Here is a 21,466-nt window from a genome sequence, read left to right as displayed (position 1 = left end):
CAGCTGTTAGATGGTAAAGACTGTCACTAGTAACCCAGGCTGGATGTAAACCAGAGCCCTAGAGCTGAAAGACTCTACATCCCATTCCCAATCCCTTAACACAGCCTCTGCCCTGGGCTTGGGTTTTTTAAAAACTGCTCACCGAAACAAAAGCAAAACAGAGGCCAGCTCCCCTCTGTACCAACTGCTCACTCTCAAGCCGCTGTTTTGCCAGCATCATAGACATCAGCGTTGGCAGAGGAGAGTGTTCTTCCTGCGGCTCCTTTGCAGAACTGCCATCTACCCCATATAGTGGCTGCTCCACTCGCCGCTGTAATACATTTAAAAAAATACAATAAACCTTTAAAAAAAAAAAAAGGATTCTCTGGTTCTGCCAAAACTGTTGTCAGCAAAGCAGCAGCTCAGGAACGGAGAGCCAGCAAAGAGAGGATCTGTTAACAAAAGCAGGGCTCCTGGAAAGATCGCTCTGATAGCAGAGGTCAATAGGAGTGACTGGAATAACATGTTTGAAATGTGCTGCAATGCATGTGAACGTGCAGAACAGGATTCCCCTAGTTAACGGAAATACTGCCCTTCTCCACGTCTGCACATTTTGGGGCCATTCAAGCAAAGAGCTGGAAACTCAAAGCCTTAACCAGACTATCTTAATTTAGGCCTTTGCACTCTTTAAAGGCTCAGAACAATGATCCTTAGCTCTTATAGATCTCAATGGACTTTAGGTCAGTATCATCCTCATTCTACAAATGCTTCATACTTTTCAAAGTCATTTACAACCACCCAACTTCACAAGAGGTGCAGGTATACCCATGTTACAGATTAGTGAATCGAGGCAGAATTGCTCTAGATAAGCAACTGAACCATGATCAGGATCCAGGAGTCATAGTTACCTGGCCCCTGTTTTAATGGCAAAAATAAACTGCCTAAAATAGGTAAACACTAGCCCTATTTCAAAGCTTTTCAGGAAGTACCCATATGTAGCAGCTAAGGAGAAACCACTTTCACATCTTGTACAGTGAGTTTCTAACTGTTGTGCATGGCTTGGTACCATCAGAACAAGAAAAGATATTAGTTACACTGATTAATTACGACAGCAGAATGCCAAGTACTAGATTGTTTTAGGTGTGATGGGATAGGTCTTAAAGTCTGAGAACTGCTCATCTAACTTTGTTTGATACAGTACCAGCACAGAACGCGGCTGAATCAGACACAGAAAACTGTGGTGGCCCTAAACTTAGTTTTGATCAGATATTCTCCGAAGCAGTGCACTGCACGTTGCCTCATTAAAATACTGTATACGGAAACTTCTCCCTCCTCATCGCTACGCATTTTCCCACCCAGCAGCCTCTTCTCCTTCTAGGCAATTGTAGCAAAGGCAGGACACAGATTTTAAAAGATGAACTAAAGAAAACTTTTTTTTTTTAAACTGCTCATCCAAAACGTTTTTTCTGCCCAGCATTACAAACACTACTTTCCTTTCAGATAGAGAGCTTTATGGGATGGGGACATTGCAAGAGCTGAAATCTGAGCAGAGGGCTGTGAAATCTGCAACCTGCAACTGAGGGATAAAGGGATCTGAAGTAGGCAAGGGATAGTCTAGGAAAGCTGAGCAACCTTATTAAAAGATATTACCTTTCCTCCCTTAGCCCAGGGCACAGACAAGCTTACCCTGCAGTGTGAATAACCACTACAGTCTTTTAATAAAAGGTGCTTAACACCTTCCTTACCCACACACTAATTCCCTAAACTGGGAGCGATATTCAGTTTTCTCCTCTTTTTCCCGGTTCCTACTGTTGTTGGTTTTTCCTTTTGTAGCCAAAGCAGTGGTCTTACAGATGCATGCTACTACCACAATACAGGCATAAAGTTAAAGTATGGTTGCAGGAGAAAGGAGAACCAGAACTGAAGACAAGGAATCTGAAGAGCACTGTGACGGGGTATATAAACCCCGCACCAGCATGGAAGCGGTTAAGGAGCTGCTTCGGGCTACGATGGTCCTTCCTTCCACACCTGCAAATCACGCCAGCATTGGAGGAGGAGTTAGAAGGGGGAAACTCCACTCAGAAGGGGGCAACTCTGAGAAGGGAGCAGGCTGTTGAGCTTCCCAGAGAGGATGAGAGCCAACTGAGCCCCAGCCCTTGCAGACAGCAGAACACTGATTCCCTGCATTAAGAAGGCAAATGAGAGACTTCCACTGGAGACCAGTGCACTTGGGGGTGAACTGAGATACCGCCCCAGCCCCTCTGAACTAAGAGGCCAATATCCTCATTGAAGCCACCTACAGGCTCTCCTTTTCCTTTATGCTTTTATTTTACCTTGTCTGGTGATTGTGGACTGTTCTGTTTCTTTCACCTGGGACCATGAGCGGAAGAAATACCCAAGCAGCCTCAGTCAGAGGGCTGAGCACCAGCCAGCCCTGCTAAACTGACACACCTTGCAGTGCGCATGGGTGTGAGACAATTAGACATGCATGCTTGTGCTCCCCACATAGCTCCTGAAGAGGGCGCTCTGCCAACAGACTCATGACAAGCACCTTTGTAAAAAAAGACAATGGACTTAGCTGATGCTGCCTGTGACATCAGTTTTGACTGCATGGGACGGGTTCTCTCCAGGTTTCTATATACTCAATATATTAAAATGCGAAAAAATGCACTCAAGGAATGACTGCCCCTTATGCACTTACCACAGGATTCCAGATTCTGGGGAGAAGAATTGTCTTGAATGTTGTGCATGTAAACTGTCTTCCATGAGGTGTCATTAAGCGGTTTTTGCATTTAACTTTTCTTTTTAAAGAAGGGAGGTGCTGTTATGTTTTAATTCCCCATTAACTTTAAGGCCGCACTGGAAGGGTTTCATTCAGTGATGAATGATGGACTCTGAGGGCCAATCTCTCTCTTTTGTGGCACTCTGCAGGGTACAATGCACGGTCCCAGAGCACTCAGCATTGGAATTTAGACAAATATGAGTTTAGGAGGTATGCAAATGACTTCAAAATAGACTAGCCAGAAAAGCTCATTTGCTTCATTGTACCTGGTTTACTGTCAGTATACTATGCTCCAGAAAAGACTCCAAACTGCCACACTGTTCTCCTAATGCTCAAGAAAAATTGAGGATTAGGTCCAGGCCATATTCAAAGGGTGGTTTTTAACGGTACTTACATGATCATAACAGAAAAGCAGCTTCTGAAATATCTTTAAAGTTTTTTAAAATATTGGTTCTCTTCACATTTGAACCTTACAAAAGGGACCAAATGGCACAATGAAACTTTCTCAGTGAAAGAAGTTGGGGAATGGGCATGCACACACATTGGAAAGCTTTTACTGATTACCCCCCAAAGCTACAAGCATCTGAAAAATCAGTGTGGAATAAAATATTTTTCAGCACTAACAAGGATATATTTATATTTCAGCAGCTCTGTGAACCCCAGCGAAGAGCAGGATAACACTAAGCTAGGCACCATGCAGACATTGAAAGCCGGGCCCTTCTCTGGAAAAATCTCAATCGAAATAGACAAGACAAAACTGTGCAGGAAGAGGGATGCAACAGACAAGCAGAGTCATCAGAATGACAGAATGGAAAATGTTAGTTTTTACTTTTTCTACTACTAGGAACATAGGCCAATCCACAACCTTTTAAGACAGAACTCGTCTATACTGTATCAAGAAATGGCATCTGGGGTTTGAAGTATGTAAGATAAACTGTTTAAGATTGGACTATCTCCTTGGAAACAAACATGCCCACATCAGGCCCTGGACAGCTGGTTTTACAGCTATGATCCAGTTTATTAGCTCTGTACAGACTGAAGGATCACTGAATCTAATTCAGAGACTAAACAAAATCCAAGTCCCTTTCAGTAACTGTGGTAACATTCTGCCCTATTTGTTCAGAAAAAATCTCCTGTCTGGGGCATATCCACTGCATCATTTAGCACCTTCCTCAGAGGGAATACTTACTGGTAAGGGATTGGATAAGGAATGCTGTGGCGAGGATCGGGCGACAGGTGGCACACTTCTGCCAGGACTGGTTCCTGGACCACTTCCCCCAGCAAACTGACCAAAAAGATACATATGATCAATCACTTCATAAAGATACTATGCTTAAGCAAGATTTGGGGTGGAGGAGATAGAAGCTGCATATTTATCTTAAGTATAAAGACCTTCCCTATAAGCCCTAGCAACCTGTTTTAGTGGACACTGAAGACAACAAAAAATAAAAAATTCACTGACTGAGGTTTGACCAAAGAAAATGAGCACAAACTCTATCTATTATGCCCATAATACCAAGAGGGGATTGTGAATGCTTTCAATGGTTAAATATCCACAGCTACATTAGATATAATTTCTTGTTTTAAATCAAGGGATATGGTTCAGGATAAGTCAACTTCTAACAATCCAGGTTTAGGAAGATCTTCCCCATGGCAGGTATGTCTAATTGTGCACTCTGTACACACGCATGTGTGTGAGGGGGTGGGGAGAAGAAGATCTACACCTTGCTCTGAATCATCTGTTGCAGTCAGGAACAGGGTATCAGATTCGCTGGAACACTGGTCTGATCTGGTATGGAAGTTCCTATGTTCCTGTACTATGGACTGTGCCATGCTTTAACTCAGCAATGTCTGAAGACAGTAAGGAAGAGGTGCTAGCAAAAGCACTGCTAACTTCAAGCCAACTAACTACTCAGAATAAAGTGAAGAACAAGTTGTTAGGGATGAAAAAAGTAACAAGTTCTAGTTTGTACATGCTTGGAAAGAAAAAAAGTGCCACGAATATATATTAAATGAGTTTTCTTAAAGTTTTTAGAGGTACCCATCACTGTTTTGATATCTCCATTCTGTGCTTGGAGCTGGTCTCTCAGTGTGGCTAACTTCTTAGTCTTGATCCTGAAAAGACTTAAGATCCTGCTTAACTCTGAACAGGATCTGTCCTACTTAAGTTAATGGGACTCTATTCGCAGACCCCTTTGCAGGACTGGGCTTTTAATACAACTGCAGTGTGCTTGCCAAAAGGGGGCTCACTCTCATGAGGCAAGGTTCAGATCCCAATAGAAGTCAGCTTCAAAACGGTTTTAAGTGATTGCTATTTATAACATTTGGTCAGTCAATTGTTTAAGTTAAAGAAATAGAAATTAGCTTAATTTAGAAACAAGATTCAAATATTTTGCGCTAATCAAACTCATAAGCCTATCAGATTGATACAGTGAATGACTTACACCAGAAGCTATGATTTAATGCAGTGGTGAGAGTAACTTAAGATACAGTGTAGTTTTCCATTTAAAAAAAAAAAAAAATATATACACTCACACACCTCAAACAAGGATTTAAGAACAGATTTCTCTGAAAATTCAATTTTAAGTAGGCTTACCTCAAAATAATCACTAATTTTATGTCCCCTAGGCGTGCCTTTTCCTGAAAGGGAAACAGAGAAGGAAGGCAAAACTTGATTTGTAAATGTAAACATCTGATGCCACTCTGAGAAACCTATTCCGGTAAATAAAGATGTACACTTAGGTGCTTCTTACAGCACCTAGTACAGAAGAGGAGCTTCTACCCAGCAATAGTCAGTTTCAGGATTAGAATCCCTACACTTTTTTTTTTTTTTTAAATTAGGAGAGTTGACAATTTGACTAATTCCAAAATTGACATAGACCCAATTAGATGACATTTGTTTCTCTGCAAACAACAAGGGAAATATTTGCTCTCACAGTGTGCAATGTGGATCTCTCAAAGCTTCCTTGAAGGTAACAGCATAATAAAGGTTACTATACACAATCTACTTTTGCCTTTACATAATTTACTGTACTCACTGCGAGTACATTAAGCTTCCCACAATCATTCTATGAGAGCTAGAGAGATAATGGTGATTTAATACGGATTCATTAAAGTTTAACTGTTGTTCCACCTCTCTTTCCAAACACTATAGGTACAGTCTACTATCAATAGAATCTGTTATTTTGTTGTAGGAGCAGATTCCTATTTCCAGAATAACTATTCCTTCCATCCTCCTAATGTTCACCCACTAAGAGGAGCGTGAGAGCTCGGACTGAAATCAGACTCACTCTCTTTTCTTTAAGACGACATTTGCTGTTTTATACGTTTGAGTACAACTTGTTCTCTAGCTGGTTGTTAAAGCAGGTTTCCAATGTTACATGGAACAAGATGTAGAAAATGAACGAAAGCTTTTTGAAGCACAGCAAAAATGAGAGAGGTTTCAGCTGCAGACCTTTCCCATGTGACTAAGCACAGGATATTCACATAACCCATATGAGGACCCACATCCAGTCTCTCCTTGTGCAATGTGGACCCATCATAAATCTCCAATAAGAATTCTAGAGTTTAGAAGTAAACACAAATGTTGCAGTAAGTTGTTGTAGGACTGAATGTTTTTCTTACAATGGAAAGAACGACTCCCAAAGGAGTACTACACGATCACTGCAAGTACTTGAAATAAATTCCTAATAAGCTGCCTGACACACCCCTGAGATGAACCATTACTCTCCTTAGACACCACGACTCTTTAAAAAGTGAGGCCAATTATCAGCTGGTCGGAAATCCTGTGAAGGGTCAGAAGAATGGGTTACCTTGACTGGTCTCATATGCTTCGGCTTTTCTTTTCCTGTTCCGCTGGTCATTCTGTTTCTTCTCAGGAGTCTGTTAAAAAATACTTCAAAATTAACATTTCTGCTGTTATTCCAGAATTTAAAAAATGACCAAAATACTAAACAAATAGGCTGCAGGTCCCCAATGGTCGTTCCAGTTCCCAAGTGCATTAGTTTTTGCACTCAGTACTTAGAGAGATACTACCTTCAGACCTATGCACAGCAAAGATAAGAGAACATGTCAGAAATCAGAAGAGGGTGGGAACAGGGAAAGATTATTTTCTATCTTAGACATAGTAGGACTGATTCTCCATTGCCCTGTACATCATGTAGTCTTTTAGTCTGCTGCAGATGGAGCATAGAATTCAATCAAATCAGAACAGCGGTGTTTAACACCCACTTTTCACTATTTTAAATGGCTACATAAAATGCAGGACAGTTGGGAATTGGGCCCAGTCTGTTTACTTTGCCTTTCAATAGGACGTATGCTCCCAAGTCACTTTAGCACTTTTTGAAAATCCCACCCACCCGACTGCAGCCCATTCAATAACTGATTTCTAGTGCTCTTAGTACCTAGGTGCTGTCTTGCATAAGTTACATGAAAAATCATTTACACATGATGTGAAGTGTTTCAGATGTGAAGTGTTCCTTCAGCAGGACTTCACAACAAAGTGAGACACAAGGAAACAAAACTTGAAGTTCTATGTATTAGAAAAAGCCTATCAAAGTTGCTATAGAGAAAAAACTGGTAATTTCTATCACATACATTTTATCCCAAAGGGGCCCAAAATTTTTCCAGGCTATACGTTTACACATCATGTCAGCCACCACTGAACTACAGAGGAGGAAAGCCACAGTGCCCATTGCACAATAAAGAGTAGAGAAATCTTGGCCAAAACTTTTGTGGCAAACTTAAGATTCATGGTTCTTAGCAACTGATGTCCACACAATAAACACAGAAACCAACCTACCCACTTTGAAGAGATAAAGGAATTAAGCTAACACAGCCAGAAGTTAAACCTAAGATCCACAGGAATGGAGGAGGCCATAACATGGCAACCCAGCAGTCCCTAATGGAGATGTTTGGTTTTGTTTGGGGTGGGAGGGCAGAAACGGTGGTTTGGTACTTTTAAAAAAAAAAAAAACACGAAGAGTAGCTACTGTACCTGTGTGCTACTTTATAGAATGATAACATCTGTACAATGAACAGATCCTCACTGACAACATTTTGATACTGGCCACTATGTAGATACAATATTGGTACAAGAAACTGCTGACTCAGTACAAAGTCAAAGGAATCTGCACTCCACTGCTGACAGGAGCATCTCACAAATACCCTAGTGCAATAGTGATTCCAAAGGCTCTATAACAGTGTCAGTAAGATAACAGGAGAATGCAAGTGTATTTTAGCTTCATATTATCCTTAAATTACCAAATTCAATTTTAAGTAGTCATTCGCATTCACCCAATTGCATAAGGATATATAAGATCACCTATCCACTGCTAAAACACCACAGACTGAAAAGTGAAGAGTGGCAGACAACTGGATCTCCTTAGTTAATCTAAGTGAAACTCACTAGAAGTAGACTGTAAAGCCAGAGCAAAACAAATATATGTAGATATTTAATACTCATGATCTTCAAATAACTGAAGACCATTTCCTAATTTACTTACCTGTCAAGTCCAGAGTTCGAGATACTGTGCATTCCTACAGTACTGACTGCATCAGATACTTGATACCTGTACTGTAATGTATTAAAGGGGAAATATGATCCAAAACTCAGCACTTGGCTGGTAAGTGAAGTAGGAAGTTATCTTATCGTGGGTTTAAACAAACTATTTAAATTTAGATCCTGCACTACTAACTGGCAATCTTAATTTAAATTAAAAAGTAACTGCAGTTCAACTTCGTTGTTTTAGCTGGTTTTTTGAAGTTCTTAATCCAAATATACTGAAAGTAACCAAGAGGAAGCATGTAATACTACCATGCCTTATATCCTTTTCATTCTACATGTCAGTTTATATAAATCCTTATCTTCTTGTACATATTTCTAAAACTTCACACGTACATGAAGTGCGAAGGAGGGTAGGTAAAGACTTGGACTTTTCCATGCAGATTCCCTTTTATTTTGGTCCGCCCAAAACTGCAACTGAAAACAGCTACCAAGTACTGAAAACAGCAATTGAGGGCTTAGTTTCACAAACCACCATTCTAACTGCAGTAAAACCACCCTCCTTTATCTTTAATAAAGAAAAGCACCTGTTATGATGAGAAAACCTTAACTAGCTGGGCCTTGCAGGATGCTTAACGTCCATACGACTTGGACTCAGTCTAGATTCTTCTAGTAGCCTGTTCCACACAAAAGCCCTGAACTAGGAAATCTTCATCTCCAGCTCATGTAATTAATTCTGGGCTTTGTTAGCCCATTCACGTTTAACCTATAACTGATGACTATTAGGAACAGTGGCTGCTTACCTCCAATTCTTTATCGCTCAGAGAGCCCACGCTGCACAAGCTCTGATTGGAAGACTCGCTATTTAATGGACCCTACAGGTGGAAAAACACAAACAAAGTTTTCATATAAGGCAAGAAAACTGTGGACATGTCTTAGTTTCAGCTCAGCCTTTAAAACACTTTGCAATGACATTCTCATGCCCATTTGTAACATCACATTCTAACAACCCTGGTAACATTAGTAAAGGTCTAAAACAATTAGCTTGTGAAAGAAAACATTTTGAATTGCTGAATAGTAAAGCAAAGCAGCTCTTCCAGCAAGCATCTGCTTGACCCAGCACCAAGAATTTAAAGGTATTTTCCATTTGGCAAGCTGGCTATTACTGCTGTCATGTGTTAGTGGTACTGGTTGAGATTTCTCTTGCTAGACTATTTCAGTCATCCTTGACTGACCCCAAACTAGAGACGTTTGCTCCCATCACACCAAAAATTAGTGTCCGAAAGCTACCTTTGGGCCAGACTTACAAAGGTATTTAGGCACCAAAAGATGCTGATAGTCACCTAGTGGGATTTGCAAAAGTGCCTAAGCCAATTAGTGGTCTATCTGCAACATCAGGCATCTAAATACCTTTGTAAATCTGGTCCAAAGGCTGCAGTAAATCCAATCTAAAAGGAAACTGGAGTGCAAATTTACAGTTGCAGTTTCATGTAATATCCTCACACAAATAATTAGTTGAAAATTAGTTAGGCTATCTTTCCAAAGACATAAAAATCAAGATTCATCGTTAATGATCCAAAATCTTTACTGAGAAGTGACAGGACAAAACCACTCCTCCAGTGGGGTTTTTGGTTTTGTTTTTACTTCTTTTCACGCCTTAAATCTGGAGGATGGTGGGTTGGGTTGCAACAGCATATAAAGGCTTAAGATACAAGATGATTTTAATTAGCAAGTAGAAAGGGTAATCAACACTAAGCATATTTTCCAACCGGAACAGTGTAAAGGCAGCATTGTAGATTTCAACGTTAGGACCACCTCATTGCTCACTGAAAGAATAAGCTTCACTGTCTGGCCAAGAGAAACCTCCTCCCTTGGTGTAAGAGCTATATCTGCTCTACTTGTGAGACACCCAAAAACAAGAGCTTTGATACGCCATCACAGAAGAGGCACCATCATAGTAGTTCATTATTATACCAAGTTAATTCTCCATATGAGTGAAATGGAGACTGTGCTGAAATAACAGCATGACCAAGCCAGATTTGTGAGGAAACCCTTCCCCCCACCTTAGCTTTATATACAGAATATTCCAGGAGTACTAGCAGCACTATGTTTAAATAAAGTTAAGGTTGTGATACATCCCAGTCAGAACCCAAAAGTTCAAAATAAGGCCCTTTACTTCCTCCCCAAAACCATTTATCAGCACAAAAAATGGTTTCAAGCTTTAAAAAAAAAAAAATGGATTCCTCCCCCCCCACCCTCAAAACACATGACAATTTAAAATCTAACTGGTTTTAAACATTTATTCACAGTAAGTTGTTCTTGACAGACTTGTACTCCAATTACCACCTGGGTGCATTTTTCAAAACGACCAAGTGATAAACCCCTGATAACAGGATTTAACAGAAGTGCCATTGCTAACCTTAGATACAGATCCAGCCTTCATGTGGCTGTAAAACTTAATATGGCACTTATGGCAAGTAGTGACCAAAGGTTAATCTCTTTGCCCATGTAAAAAAGCTTGTTTATAAACTTCACAAATGATGTTCTCTAAAATCCATCATTTCCTTTTATGAACCTGAACCTCAACAGTACGATCAAGACATCAGCATTTGGTACAATGTTAAAGCTTTGCTTCTACACCTTAATAAAGCTTATTAGGTACAGAAGTGTCTCAGATTTGTGCCCTGCCTCAGACACATTAAGGGTTTCTAATATTATGAAGATGAAAGTGAACGTTCTTCCCACTCTTTCCACAATCTCACTGCCTCCATTTCACTCATGGAGATTAAGCAACAGAAAACAGCTGCTCCTAAAATGCCACATTTGAGCTTTTCAAGGCACGTTGCAGGAGGATATTTCATTTGTTTAAGGAGGTTCTACATTTCATCCCACTGACTTGTATACTAGGAAAGCCCAGAGGGATAATATGATGTAGGCTGTGAGCAGTCAGAAAAGGGTCTCTAGAAATGTCAGATGTGTAATTATCCTCAATGATGTACACAGACCATCCCTATTCAGTTTGAGTTAACAAAGTTGTTTTCTTAACTGCTCACCCTGAAAACTCAACATGGAATCTGAAAGTCATGCAGTGTTGTTCTGACCTTTGACACCATCACCAGAAATAAGTATTCTGCATCTGAACATGGCAGGTCTAATCAAGGTCTAGGTACAGCTATGGAAGAGCAAGCTGGAATTGAGGCTGCTTCACAAATTAACAAAATAGTTATTCAATTCTAATCAGTTTCTTGAAGGACAGAATTCAGAATGCAGTACCGAATTTAGTTTTACCTTAATTTCTTTATGAGGCTTCTCTCAAAGCAGCACTCCTCTTGGAAATCACAAGAGACAAATATCCTCATGCCTCCAACACCAATAACATCCAGGGAAAGAGAGAATGGACAAGTAGTCCATTCTTCTATCCCATACAATGGCCAAAATCAAGGTACACTCAGGCTCCAGTTCTACATGAATAGCAAGATACACTGTATTTAAAATGCAGCCCTAGAAGATGAACAATGATTAACAGGGAACAAGATTATGTATCAAAGCCTGTCTCTACAAAAGTGTCCCTCAGTGAAACCCTCCTCTAGTGGTTTATATAGTACCTTTTATCTTAGGTCCTCAAAGTACTTTGCAAAGCTTTAACCATAGTTTATAGACAAGGAACTGAAGTTAAACAACTGGTTTATGTATCCCAAGGCAAGTCAACAAAGGACTCTGGAATAGAACACAGGTTTCCTGACTCCCAGTCTTCTGTTACAGCACATTGCCTTTTCTGACCTCTAGAATACATGCTAAACAGGAGTGGAAGATTTCTGATGACCCAGAAAGCCTAAGGAACATCATGAAGTTCTCAGCTAAATCTCTTCTCACAATGCTACTTGAGTTTCCCCAAGTCATCTAATCCGACACCCACTGATCTTCCTAGCGACACAAGAAATCAAGTGCTTACCAAAACTACTTATAGCAACAGGTTTAGATAAACAGTAAGAGTCTGTACATATTAGATTTTTCCCCCCATTCTAACATATGTAGTTCCAACTCCTATATTCCTGTTTTTTCCTATTTAGCTCTATGTGTCTGACATAAGAACAAACGTACAGCACTTAATTTCCACTCATCCTGTGACTGTTTAAAATTAAAAAATATACTAAAATTAGGTACAGAATTAATCCAAAGAAGATAGAAGATCTTATCAAAGAAAGCAGGGAAACACTTGGCATAGAGTATATAAAACAAAATAAAAGTCTGGTGACAATGTATTGTAGAGTCAATTAACCCTCAAGAAGGAACTTGCCAATTCCTTCCTGTCACTTTTGGATCAGGAGAAGTTTGCCCAGGATCTTCCTTGCTACTAGGAAGTCCAATGGAACTGCATTTTTGGCTGTGTTACAGATGACTAATTTAAGAGTATTGTTTCAAGAGAATACTCCACTGGAGAAGTTTTGCCTTAAGTCTACTCATTTAGTGTAACCAGTGCAAGGAAATAGGGGGTCAGTCACCATCTTGAAGTATAGGCCATTTAAATAAAAAGTTTTTGGAGGGCCTACCCAATGGCAAGGCAATTCTCCATAATGGCATTCATTGCTTCCCGAGGAAGCAATTTCCTGATGATATAAAAGCAGGGTGTTCTTTCCCACTTGTGATTCACCTGACAGTGCTGCTCCAAGGCCCACATCTGAAGTATCTGCACACAACACAATCTTCATATTGTAATTTAGCTGCAAAAGCACTACTGACCTGCAAGAATCTTCCTTAAGGGTTTTGAAAGCCTGCTCACATTTGGCAACTCACACAAGCTTGTCAGTCATTTTCTTTTTTGGAAGAACCATGGGAAAGGTTGCAGTCAAGCTGTATTTGCTTACATTACAATGGAAGTAACCCACTCCCCTTAGGAAAGCCCTCATCTGACATTGTTTAGTGAAGTGGACTAGCTTACCAGCATCCACCTTGTCTGGCTCCAGCTTAAGTCTATCCATTCCCCAATGTGAAATAAATGTATTACCTCAGCCACCTCCAAGTGGACATCAAACAACAATTTGCAAAACACTATATGTGATCCTCTCACAACTTGGTTTAGATGGTTCTCATCAATCTCAACCACAGTGAACCAGCCCAAAGTTATTTGTACTACATTTACCATTGGCTTGAATGTAGTGGATGCACTCCTCATGGTGAAAGGTAACATGAAATCTACAGGGAGTCACAGAGAATAATTTTGAATAGCAACCTCTGCTAAAACCTCCTGTCAACTCAACTGCAGAAGCACACTTGATTAGACCGAACCAGGATGATCCTTCTCGGGTGACCCAAACCTGTGCAACTTCCACATCTGCAAGTCCACAGAGAAGCGAAGGGGCTATATAAATTGTTCTCTCAGTTTTAAATGCAAACAATTGATCCTTTCCAATTCCATTGCAAGTTAGGGTCACTTACACACATTTGAACCAAGATAACCAAAAGGTGTGACTTGTGAGGTAACTCCCTTCTCTTCATGTGTCAGTATAATAATGCCTGCATCTGTAATTTTCACTCCATGCATCCGATGAAGTGGGTTCTAGCCCACAAAAGCTTATGCCCAAATAAATCTGTTAGTCTTTAAGGTGCCACCAGACTCCTTGTTGTTTTTGTGGATACAGATTAACAAGGCTACCCCCTGATGCTTAATAAAAGGTGTGAATTACAGCTGATCTAATTACTTTTGTGCTAGTTAGTAAGTAGCCCAGCCCTAAGATGAAACATGTTTCACAAATATTCTTCCTTATTTCATGCTTTATTTATCTCTATATAAGAAAGACATCCTTCACACACAAGTGATATTTGAAACTTCCGTAATACTGGTTAAATCTGGACCTTTCCAAACATCCAGTTAAAAAGATACATATGCTACCAACAAAGTTTCTATAGGTCACCTCCGCTGCGTTTGAGAGGTAGGTAAGTTTACAACTTTGACTCTCTTTTCATTAGTTGCCTGGCTTTCAATCTCTCAGGTTTGGTCTACACTTGAAAGTTCTGTTGTCATAACTACATTGCTGAGGGTGTGATAAAACCATACCCCTGACTGACATAGTTATGCTGACACAACCCTCAGTGTAGAGCAGTGGTTCTCAACCTATTTACCACTCTGGGTCGTGTATGCAGCTCTCTTTGTGTTATGCAGGCCGCATCCACACAATATGTATACTACCTGTATGGCTCTGAGGATGTCACATGGGCCGCAGCTGTGTGCTGATAGGGCTGCGGGTTGAGAACCACTGGTGTAGACGCAGCTATGTCAACAGAAGAGTGCTTCCGTCAACTGAGCTAACGTTGTTCCTACACTGTTGGTGTTCCTGCGACAGGAAAACCTCAGTATAGTGTCCGTAGCATAGACATATGCTAATGCTTTGCACACTTTTATGGCAGCTTTCATCTACAAATTTCAGAGTGCTTTACAAGCACTGATTAATTCAATCACTACCTCCCAGCAATGAAGGTTGTATTCTCATTTTATGCATGGGAAAATTGAGGCAGAAACAGGTCAAGTGACTTACCTAAAGGTCACACTGAGTCAGTGACAGAGCTGAAGTAGAACCCAGATCTGACTTCCATTTCTGTGCTTTAGTAGCTATATATGCTTATTGTTTATTTCAAATCCATCAAATAATTATCAAGTTTTCAGGATAAAAAGGAGACAAAGTACCCTAGGCACTTCCTTTGCTAGCCGATGAATCCATTTATATAACTCAGAACTCCTACTCTATGAATGTTTGCATTAATTACATGGTAAATAACTTTTTGGGATAGCATTATTTCCCTCTGAGGACAAAATGCAGCCATTCAACTTTCAGTCCTCTACTTGGTAACTTTGCAACTAAAACTGAGAGGTCTAGTTGCTAAGCTTATTTTGGTGATAAAGGAAACGCAATTCTGGATAGACACAGGGTTCACAAAGCAAAAACAGGTTGAAAAATATTTTTGTTTTTATAGAAACAATATACTTTTTTTTTTAATCTAGATATCCTGCAACACAAACACTATTCAGGCTGTATTTGTTTCCATGTCCCTCTTTATTGTATCCTACATGCAAATTCAAAGACAGTAGTGACAGACAGAGACCAATGCTTCTTGAATTCTAGTGTACACATTTGGACCTAGATAATTACTATAGCCAAATAAAGAGGGTCAGTGCTGTCTTGAAGTATTGCAGTTTTTAAATTTAGAATTTTTTTTTCTTCTAACGGTGAGTGAATCAGCACAGCTGCAACAAAGCAAACCGGGACACGTTTAACTTGTGGACATTGGTTCCCAATAGCAGGCTGGTGGATGACGGGTATGTTACAGTAATGATCCGTCCTGATTTAGCCTGAATGATGAAGGCAGGAGTGCATGTTCACTTTCCCACCCCCAACTAGCTATCCCTCTTCATATTTTGTACAAATACCTTGAAATGGTGCAAATCCTTTGGAACCATCCCACTTTGCATCTTACCAGCAGTGAGATAAAGGAAGGTAATGCAGAAGAGAAGACACACAACTAAATGTTATCCACAGGAATTCAAACTACGGCTTGTCTTCAACACTGACTGACCCAAAGTGGAAAACAGAGGTTTAGTTAGAAGTATGCCTCTCAATTGAACTTTACTGTTCATTTGCTAAATGAAACCTAAGCTATGTGAGCTATTAAATAAGTAACTAAGTACCAGCTCATGTCAGAAATTCACAAAGCAAGACCTTCCTGAATCAACATAGGCATGAATTTGGTAAAGGAATACATTTAAACTGTATAGCAATGCTAGGTGTCCAACAAGTCACCATTGCTTTGAAGATGTCTAGCTACATGGTTGTTTCATGTAGATGGAGTTCCATCAACTGCCCAGAAACACTGCTTTCTTGCACCTGTGATTTCAGTTATTTCAAGAGTTTCTAAAAAGGCATGTTCTTTAATTTCCGAGGCTGAGGAAATTCAGTGCAAGTCCACACTGGTTTTCAGGTAGAAACACTCTTACAAACGGTGTTATTTCCCCTTTGCATTTTTGCAAGTGAACAAAAGTAAAAAAAACCTATATATGCTGTAATTATTAGTAAGAATACAAACTAGCATTTGTTTATTTTGCACAGGCCTGATTTGTGCTTTATATTTATGAATAAATACCAAGCAATAAGCCAAATTAATAAAAGGCAGGAAATTCAATGTTACAGCTGCCTGGCCTACTCACCCAATAGGAAAGCATCTGAGACTACATTTACTTTCTTCTTTTTATGCAACGAACAGCAATAGAATACCTTCCATCCCAAGAGTCCGGTGCCAATCCCACTAGATGGCACTAACTCATTTGAAGTGGCTTTCCTTCCACACCCAACTGGAGAGAGCGAAAATCTTCCTTAAGTCTATTAAAAACCATATCATGGGTTTCCAAACATGCTCACTTTGAAACATTGAGATATAGATGCCAGTGCCAAGTGTGACAGGCATAGATTTTGAAAAAGCATTGACCCAGTGAGGCATATAGTATCTGGGATTAACATTACACCCACAGATTGTGGTACTGTACATATTTTATGCTAGACAAAGTTACTACTGTACATTCTGCCTCTGCTGTGAAGCCTGAGAAATAATGAGAAATTGCTGATTCTCTTTAGAAAAAAGAAAAAGGAGTACTTGTGGCACCTTAGAGACTAACATTTATTTGAGCATAAGCTTTCGTGAGCTACAGCTCACTTCATCACGAAAGCTTATGCTCAAATAAATTTGTTAGTCTCTAAGGTGCCACAAGTCCTCCTTTTCTTTTTGCAAATACAGACTAACACGGCTGCTACTCTGAAACCTGTTCTCTTTAGAGAGATCATCAACTTATGGTTCAATGGCATGAGAATTAGCAAGGTAGCTTTCAATATTAACCTGAACAGTGGAAGGGCATTTTTCTCCTAATGTATAGTTTCCTAGATCTCCTTAAAATTATCTCTTTGTAAGAAGCGGCTTCCTAAGTTAACACTCTCCTCAAAGTATTTAGGCACTATAGAATATAAAAAGACTGGGATCCTGCCCTCAAGAAGCCTACAATCTAAGGGTATGTCTGTACTAGAAATTTGCACTGCTTTAACTATATTTGTATACTTGTATAGTTAAAGAGGTCCAACACCAGAACCACCGCTCAAGCATGGGCACAATATATCAGTATAGCTCACCCCAAGCAAGAAGGGGAATAACCATACCAGTACAAGTCATCTTCATACCAGAAAAACTGCATCTCATTAGGGTTTTTACTTATATTACTATTTCAGTTTAAAAAAAAAAAAAAATCACATACCTAACTGAAAGTAAAACTTAAGTTTGGACCAGGCCTTAGTAAGCTTCTTTTAATTTGCAAACTGTTTACTTACTGATCTGTTTCCAGGGCTTCATAATACAACTGCTGCATAAATTAGTTCAGAAACAAAATATAAACTTGTATAGCACCATTCCAAGCTTTGATGTATTTATTTTGTACTTTTCATAAGAGAAAGGTAAATGAGCTACTGAGTTCCCTCTTCCCAATATGATTCTAACAGGTGGCTAAACCTTTTATAGCAACAGGTTATCTAGTTATATTTCCTTTCTAGCTTGATACGGTCTGAAACTCAGTGTGTTTAAAGTGTGCAAACTGGAATGTTATCACTGTTCCACTGTCATCTTAAGAACTAGAATGGTGGGAGAAATGGAGAGACAATACTACAGGAGCTAACACACTATACACACAAACATATGGAGATCAAACCCAAGAGTAATATTTCAAACAAAAGGATGAGAGTTACACAACTTATTACTGAATGCCTGACTCAAGAAATGCATCTACTGATCAGGTACAAAGTCATACATTAAAAGAAGGGTAGGATTTTGCTAGCAGGTTGCAAACCCAAGAGTACGCAAGCTTACCTCTGAATAAGCAAATTTTAGTTGAATATAACTGAGCTCACATAAGTTCAGTGGTTCTCGAAGAATTGAATTGCCTTAACCCTGGTTACACGTAAGTTCATCATAACTGTGTCCACCTAAGCTACTCATATTCGGTTCCCAAACAAGCCCTTGAGATAGGAAAGAGGTGAGCTACACTGCCTCCTGTAAAAGAAGTGATGATGCGGTGCATGGCCTTTGTTATACTGAAAAAAATTGAGCTAACCTTAAAAACTAACTCTTCATTACAAATCAAACTCACACACACTGTAGTGTCTATGCACACAGAGGCAAATGCCTCATACTATTTTTAGTATTGTACATTCCTCTTTACACACTCTTTAAAATAAGTTAGTGGACAAATCAAAACTAATAATGAACAACTTTCCCTTAGTGGAACAGCACTACTTATGTTAAAAAAAAATTGCGGTGTGCAAAATAGGTCAAGATTTGTGCCTGCTATCACAGGTACTTTTACTCACTTTGGCAACACCTACTCCAGTGAACCTGGCCTCCAACAGTTCCTGCCGTCGTGGGTCCAGGCTATGCAACTCTTCCATCATTTCTGCTGCTATGAGAGAAAAATATGCCATATTACGCAATGCAAGGAAAAGGGAAAGAACGTATTTTCTGTGGCACTGATGATGCACAAAAATAGCTGTAGTACCATGTGACTGTATACAAATAATTTCTGTCATGCAATATAGATTTAAAATGGTCATGCAGTAAAATGGGACTTGCCATCAAGTTGTTATTATTTTAATAAGGGCCTATTCTGGAGAGCTCCATCTTTTGACACTATTACCAGCTATTGGAAATTTCTTAATTTGAATAACCCCAGTTCTATTGCTAACAATGATTCCACCCTCTCCTATTGGGTAGATAGTTAAATTTGTTGCAGAGGAAACAGAGAAGAGGAAGAGTTCATGGCTGAAGTCTTTAGAGTTTTCTGACTACCGGAGGGCTAAGACACCCTTCACCCTCTGCAATTCTCTATTTCTGCCACTCACTAAAGCACTAGACATCAAAAAAGCAAAAAGGTAGCTGTATGGCGTTTGGGGATAACAACCTCAGACACAAAAACCTGGGTTCTTCCAGGAAAGGGATGGGAGGGAGAGAAGGACACTTTTTTTTAAAACCTCTCCCTTTACTGGGCAATGTACCAGATACTTCTAGCACGCAAGTTCCTCCCATATAGCTGGATGCTTCTGGGTACTTCCAGGTGATCCATTAAAACTGGTGCCATTATATGAAAGGTTTAAAAAAACCACATCCTTGGGTAGTTTGGGTTAATTCCTGAAATGTACAATTTGAGAGTTAATTGGGGGGGAAAAAAGGGAGGAACTGCAGAATTTATTAGAACTGTGATTCACATCTTGCCAACTGCATTTTGAGCAAGTTGGTAAGTTCCAGAAATATCTGTTCCAGTTTCATTTCTCCGCATAAACTAAAGACAGAAAAAAATGAGAGAATACAGATTTGCTGTATAAAGATCATATGCTCCACGGAAAGTTCTTGAAGGGCAGGAAGTGCCCTCTAGAAAAGCCACCATACAATTGTTCCTTCAATTTACTGTCCATTTTGTCCCCATAAATCTCATTTCCTCTAAATGCTGCAGATCTAAGTTCCAAGGCGCTGAGCAAATCCATGGGGGGGGGGGGGGGCGGCATTTTCCACACACACACTCAGACCCTGAACAAGGCATAAAACCCCCGAACAAATTGAGACGTCTGGTTAATCAAATCCTCTGGTCTGCATTTAAGGAAGCTGTCAGTGGTCTCTTTTCATTTGGAAATTAGAAAAGCTAGAGATGGGAGAAGTGGGATGACAGCGAAGCAAGCCCACAAAGATACAGATACTTCAGTCATCTGAAATAAGGGTGCAGAGTGGCCTGGGGACCATCTGGACAGGGGGTCCCAGCCCTATAGTGCCCATGGGCTGGGACAGAGGGGTACCGAGTATTATAGAGGTTTGACACCATGGGTTTATCGGCCTCCCAGGGCTCGGGGATGCCCCTGGGTGAGAGCTGCTGGCAGCCCAGACTCTCAGTGTTTCCCAGGAGCTAGGGGGGCCCTGCCTGGCATTGGGGACCATGTTTTTACAAGGATGAGTTTAGCCTCCCCCCACCCCCAGATCCCAGCTGCTGCTGCGGCGGCAGCTCCTGCACCTCCCGGCCTCCCTCCCACCCCAGGCAGCTACCACCTCAACTGCCAGGCCGGGGATCCACAGGCCGGGCCCGGCCCCGGCCCGCCCTCGCCGGCCCCTTGGCCTGGCGCTTACCCCCGTCACCCCCGGGGCCGGGCCTGCGCTCCCCCATCCCAGCAGCGCCCTAGCAACCGCCAGGGCCCAGGCCGCTCCCCGTCCGCCCGCCCGGGACACAGGCCTCCGCCCGGCCGCCCTCAGGCCACGCTGACCCCGGTCCCCCGGGGCAGGGGCCGCGCCCCGGGGCCCCTCCAGCGGCGTCTCCCCCCACTCCTCCCCGGGGCTTAGCCCCCCGCGGCTCTCACCTGGCGCTGCTCCCCCGCCGCTCCTCTCCCCTCCGGCCCGGCCCAGCAGCTCCCCGGGCCCCACTCGGATCCCACCGCCGCCGGGGGCAGGAGGAGGGCGGGGGGAACCTGCTGCGGCCACCCGGGCGGGAGGGGGAGGCCTGGGGCGGCTCCGCGGCCTCTCCTGAGCCAGGCGCCCCGCCGCTGTGGGCAGCGGGCTCCACGCGAGCTCGGCGGCTCCGAGCGGGGGAAGCGGGGCGAGCCCCTCGCCCGCGCCGGGGAGGCCGCGGATCCCCGGCCTCGCGTAGACTCCCCTCCCGGCTAAGGTGCGCGAAGACCGGGGAGGGGGGCGGCGACGGTCTCAGAGGACAAAGGCCCCGGGGAAGGGGGGGGGGGCGGCTCCAATGAGCCGCAGGTGGGGGCACGAGAATCCGGGGCACCCCCCTCCCTGCACGGTCAGCCCGACTAGTCGGCGATTAGTGGGGGTGGGGCGGGTGTCGGTGCGGCCGGGTCCGCCCCCTGGTCCGACTCGGCCCGGCCCGATAGGGATCGATTGGTGCAAAGACACACTAGTGAAAGCGCGTGTTCTCTCGCGAGATTTGCACGGCTGGGGGGGGAGGGGAGGTCAGTGCCGGGAGGGGGGGAGGGGAGGTCAGTGCTGGGAGGGGCGAGTGCATGGGGTGGGGGGTGAATGCAGGAAGGGGAGGGGCTAATGGGGGCTGGGAGGGGCCGTGCATGGGGCTGAGAGGGGGTAGGAGTTTGTGCAGGTGGAGAGGAGTGTGCATGGGGGGCCAGGGCACCTGA

The 21,466-nt window shown here is 42.0% G+C and overlaps 1 protein-coding gene across 5 annotated transcripts in view; it reads right to left on the bottom strand.

Moving 5' to 3' along the window:
- TLK2 (tousled like kinase 2) overlaps nucleotides 1-21,103 on the bottom strand; it is a 52,598-nt gene extending 31,495 nt beyond the window's left edge. Inside the window, exons 1-7 of one of the 5 annotated variants that reach the window (XM_077806191.1) lie at nucleotides 20,684-21,103; nucleotides 18,659-18,747; nucleotides 9,068-9,139; nucleotides 6,574-6,643; nucleotides 5,358-5,401; nucleotides 3,951-4,046; nucleotides 143-310 (exon numbers count right to left, since the gene is read on the bottom strand). In XM_077806191.1, coding sequence (XP_077662317.1) covers nucleotides 143-310; nucleotides 3,951-4,046; nucleotides 5,358-5,401; nucleotides 6,574-6,643; nucleotides 9,068-9,139; nucleotides 18,659-18,739 — 531 coding nt within the window. In that variant the 5' untranslated portion in view covers nucleotides 18,740-18,747; nucleotides 20,684-21,103. The remainder of the gene's footprint in view (nucleotides 1-142; nucleotides 311-3,950; nucleotides 4,047-5,357; nucleotides 5,402-6,573; nucleotides 6,644-9,067; nucleotides 9,140-18,658; nucleotides 18,748-20,683) is intronic. The other 4 variants (XM_077806192.1, XM_077806193.1, XM_077806195.1 and 1 more) reach the window with 4 other exon arrangements.
- Nucleotides 21,104-21,466: the final 363 nt, after the last annotated feature.

The sequence above is a fragment of the Eretmochelys imbricata genome, chromosome 27 (genome assembly GCF_965152235.1).
Source record: "Eretmochelys imbricata isolate rEreImb1 chromosome 27, rEreImb1.hap1, whole genome shotgun sequence".
Classification (NCBI taxonomy): Eukaryota; Metazoa; Chordata; order Testudines; family Cheloniidae; genus Eretmochelys; species Eretmochelys imbricata.
This window is presented reverse-complemented; position numbering and strand designations above follow the sequence as displayed.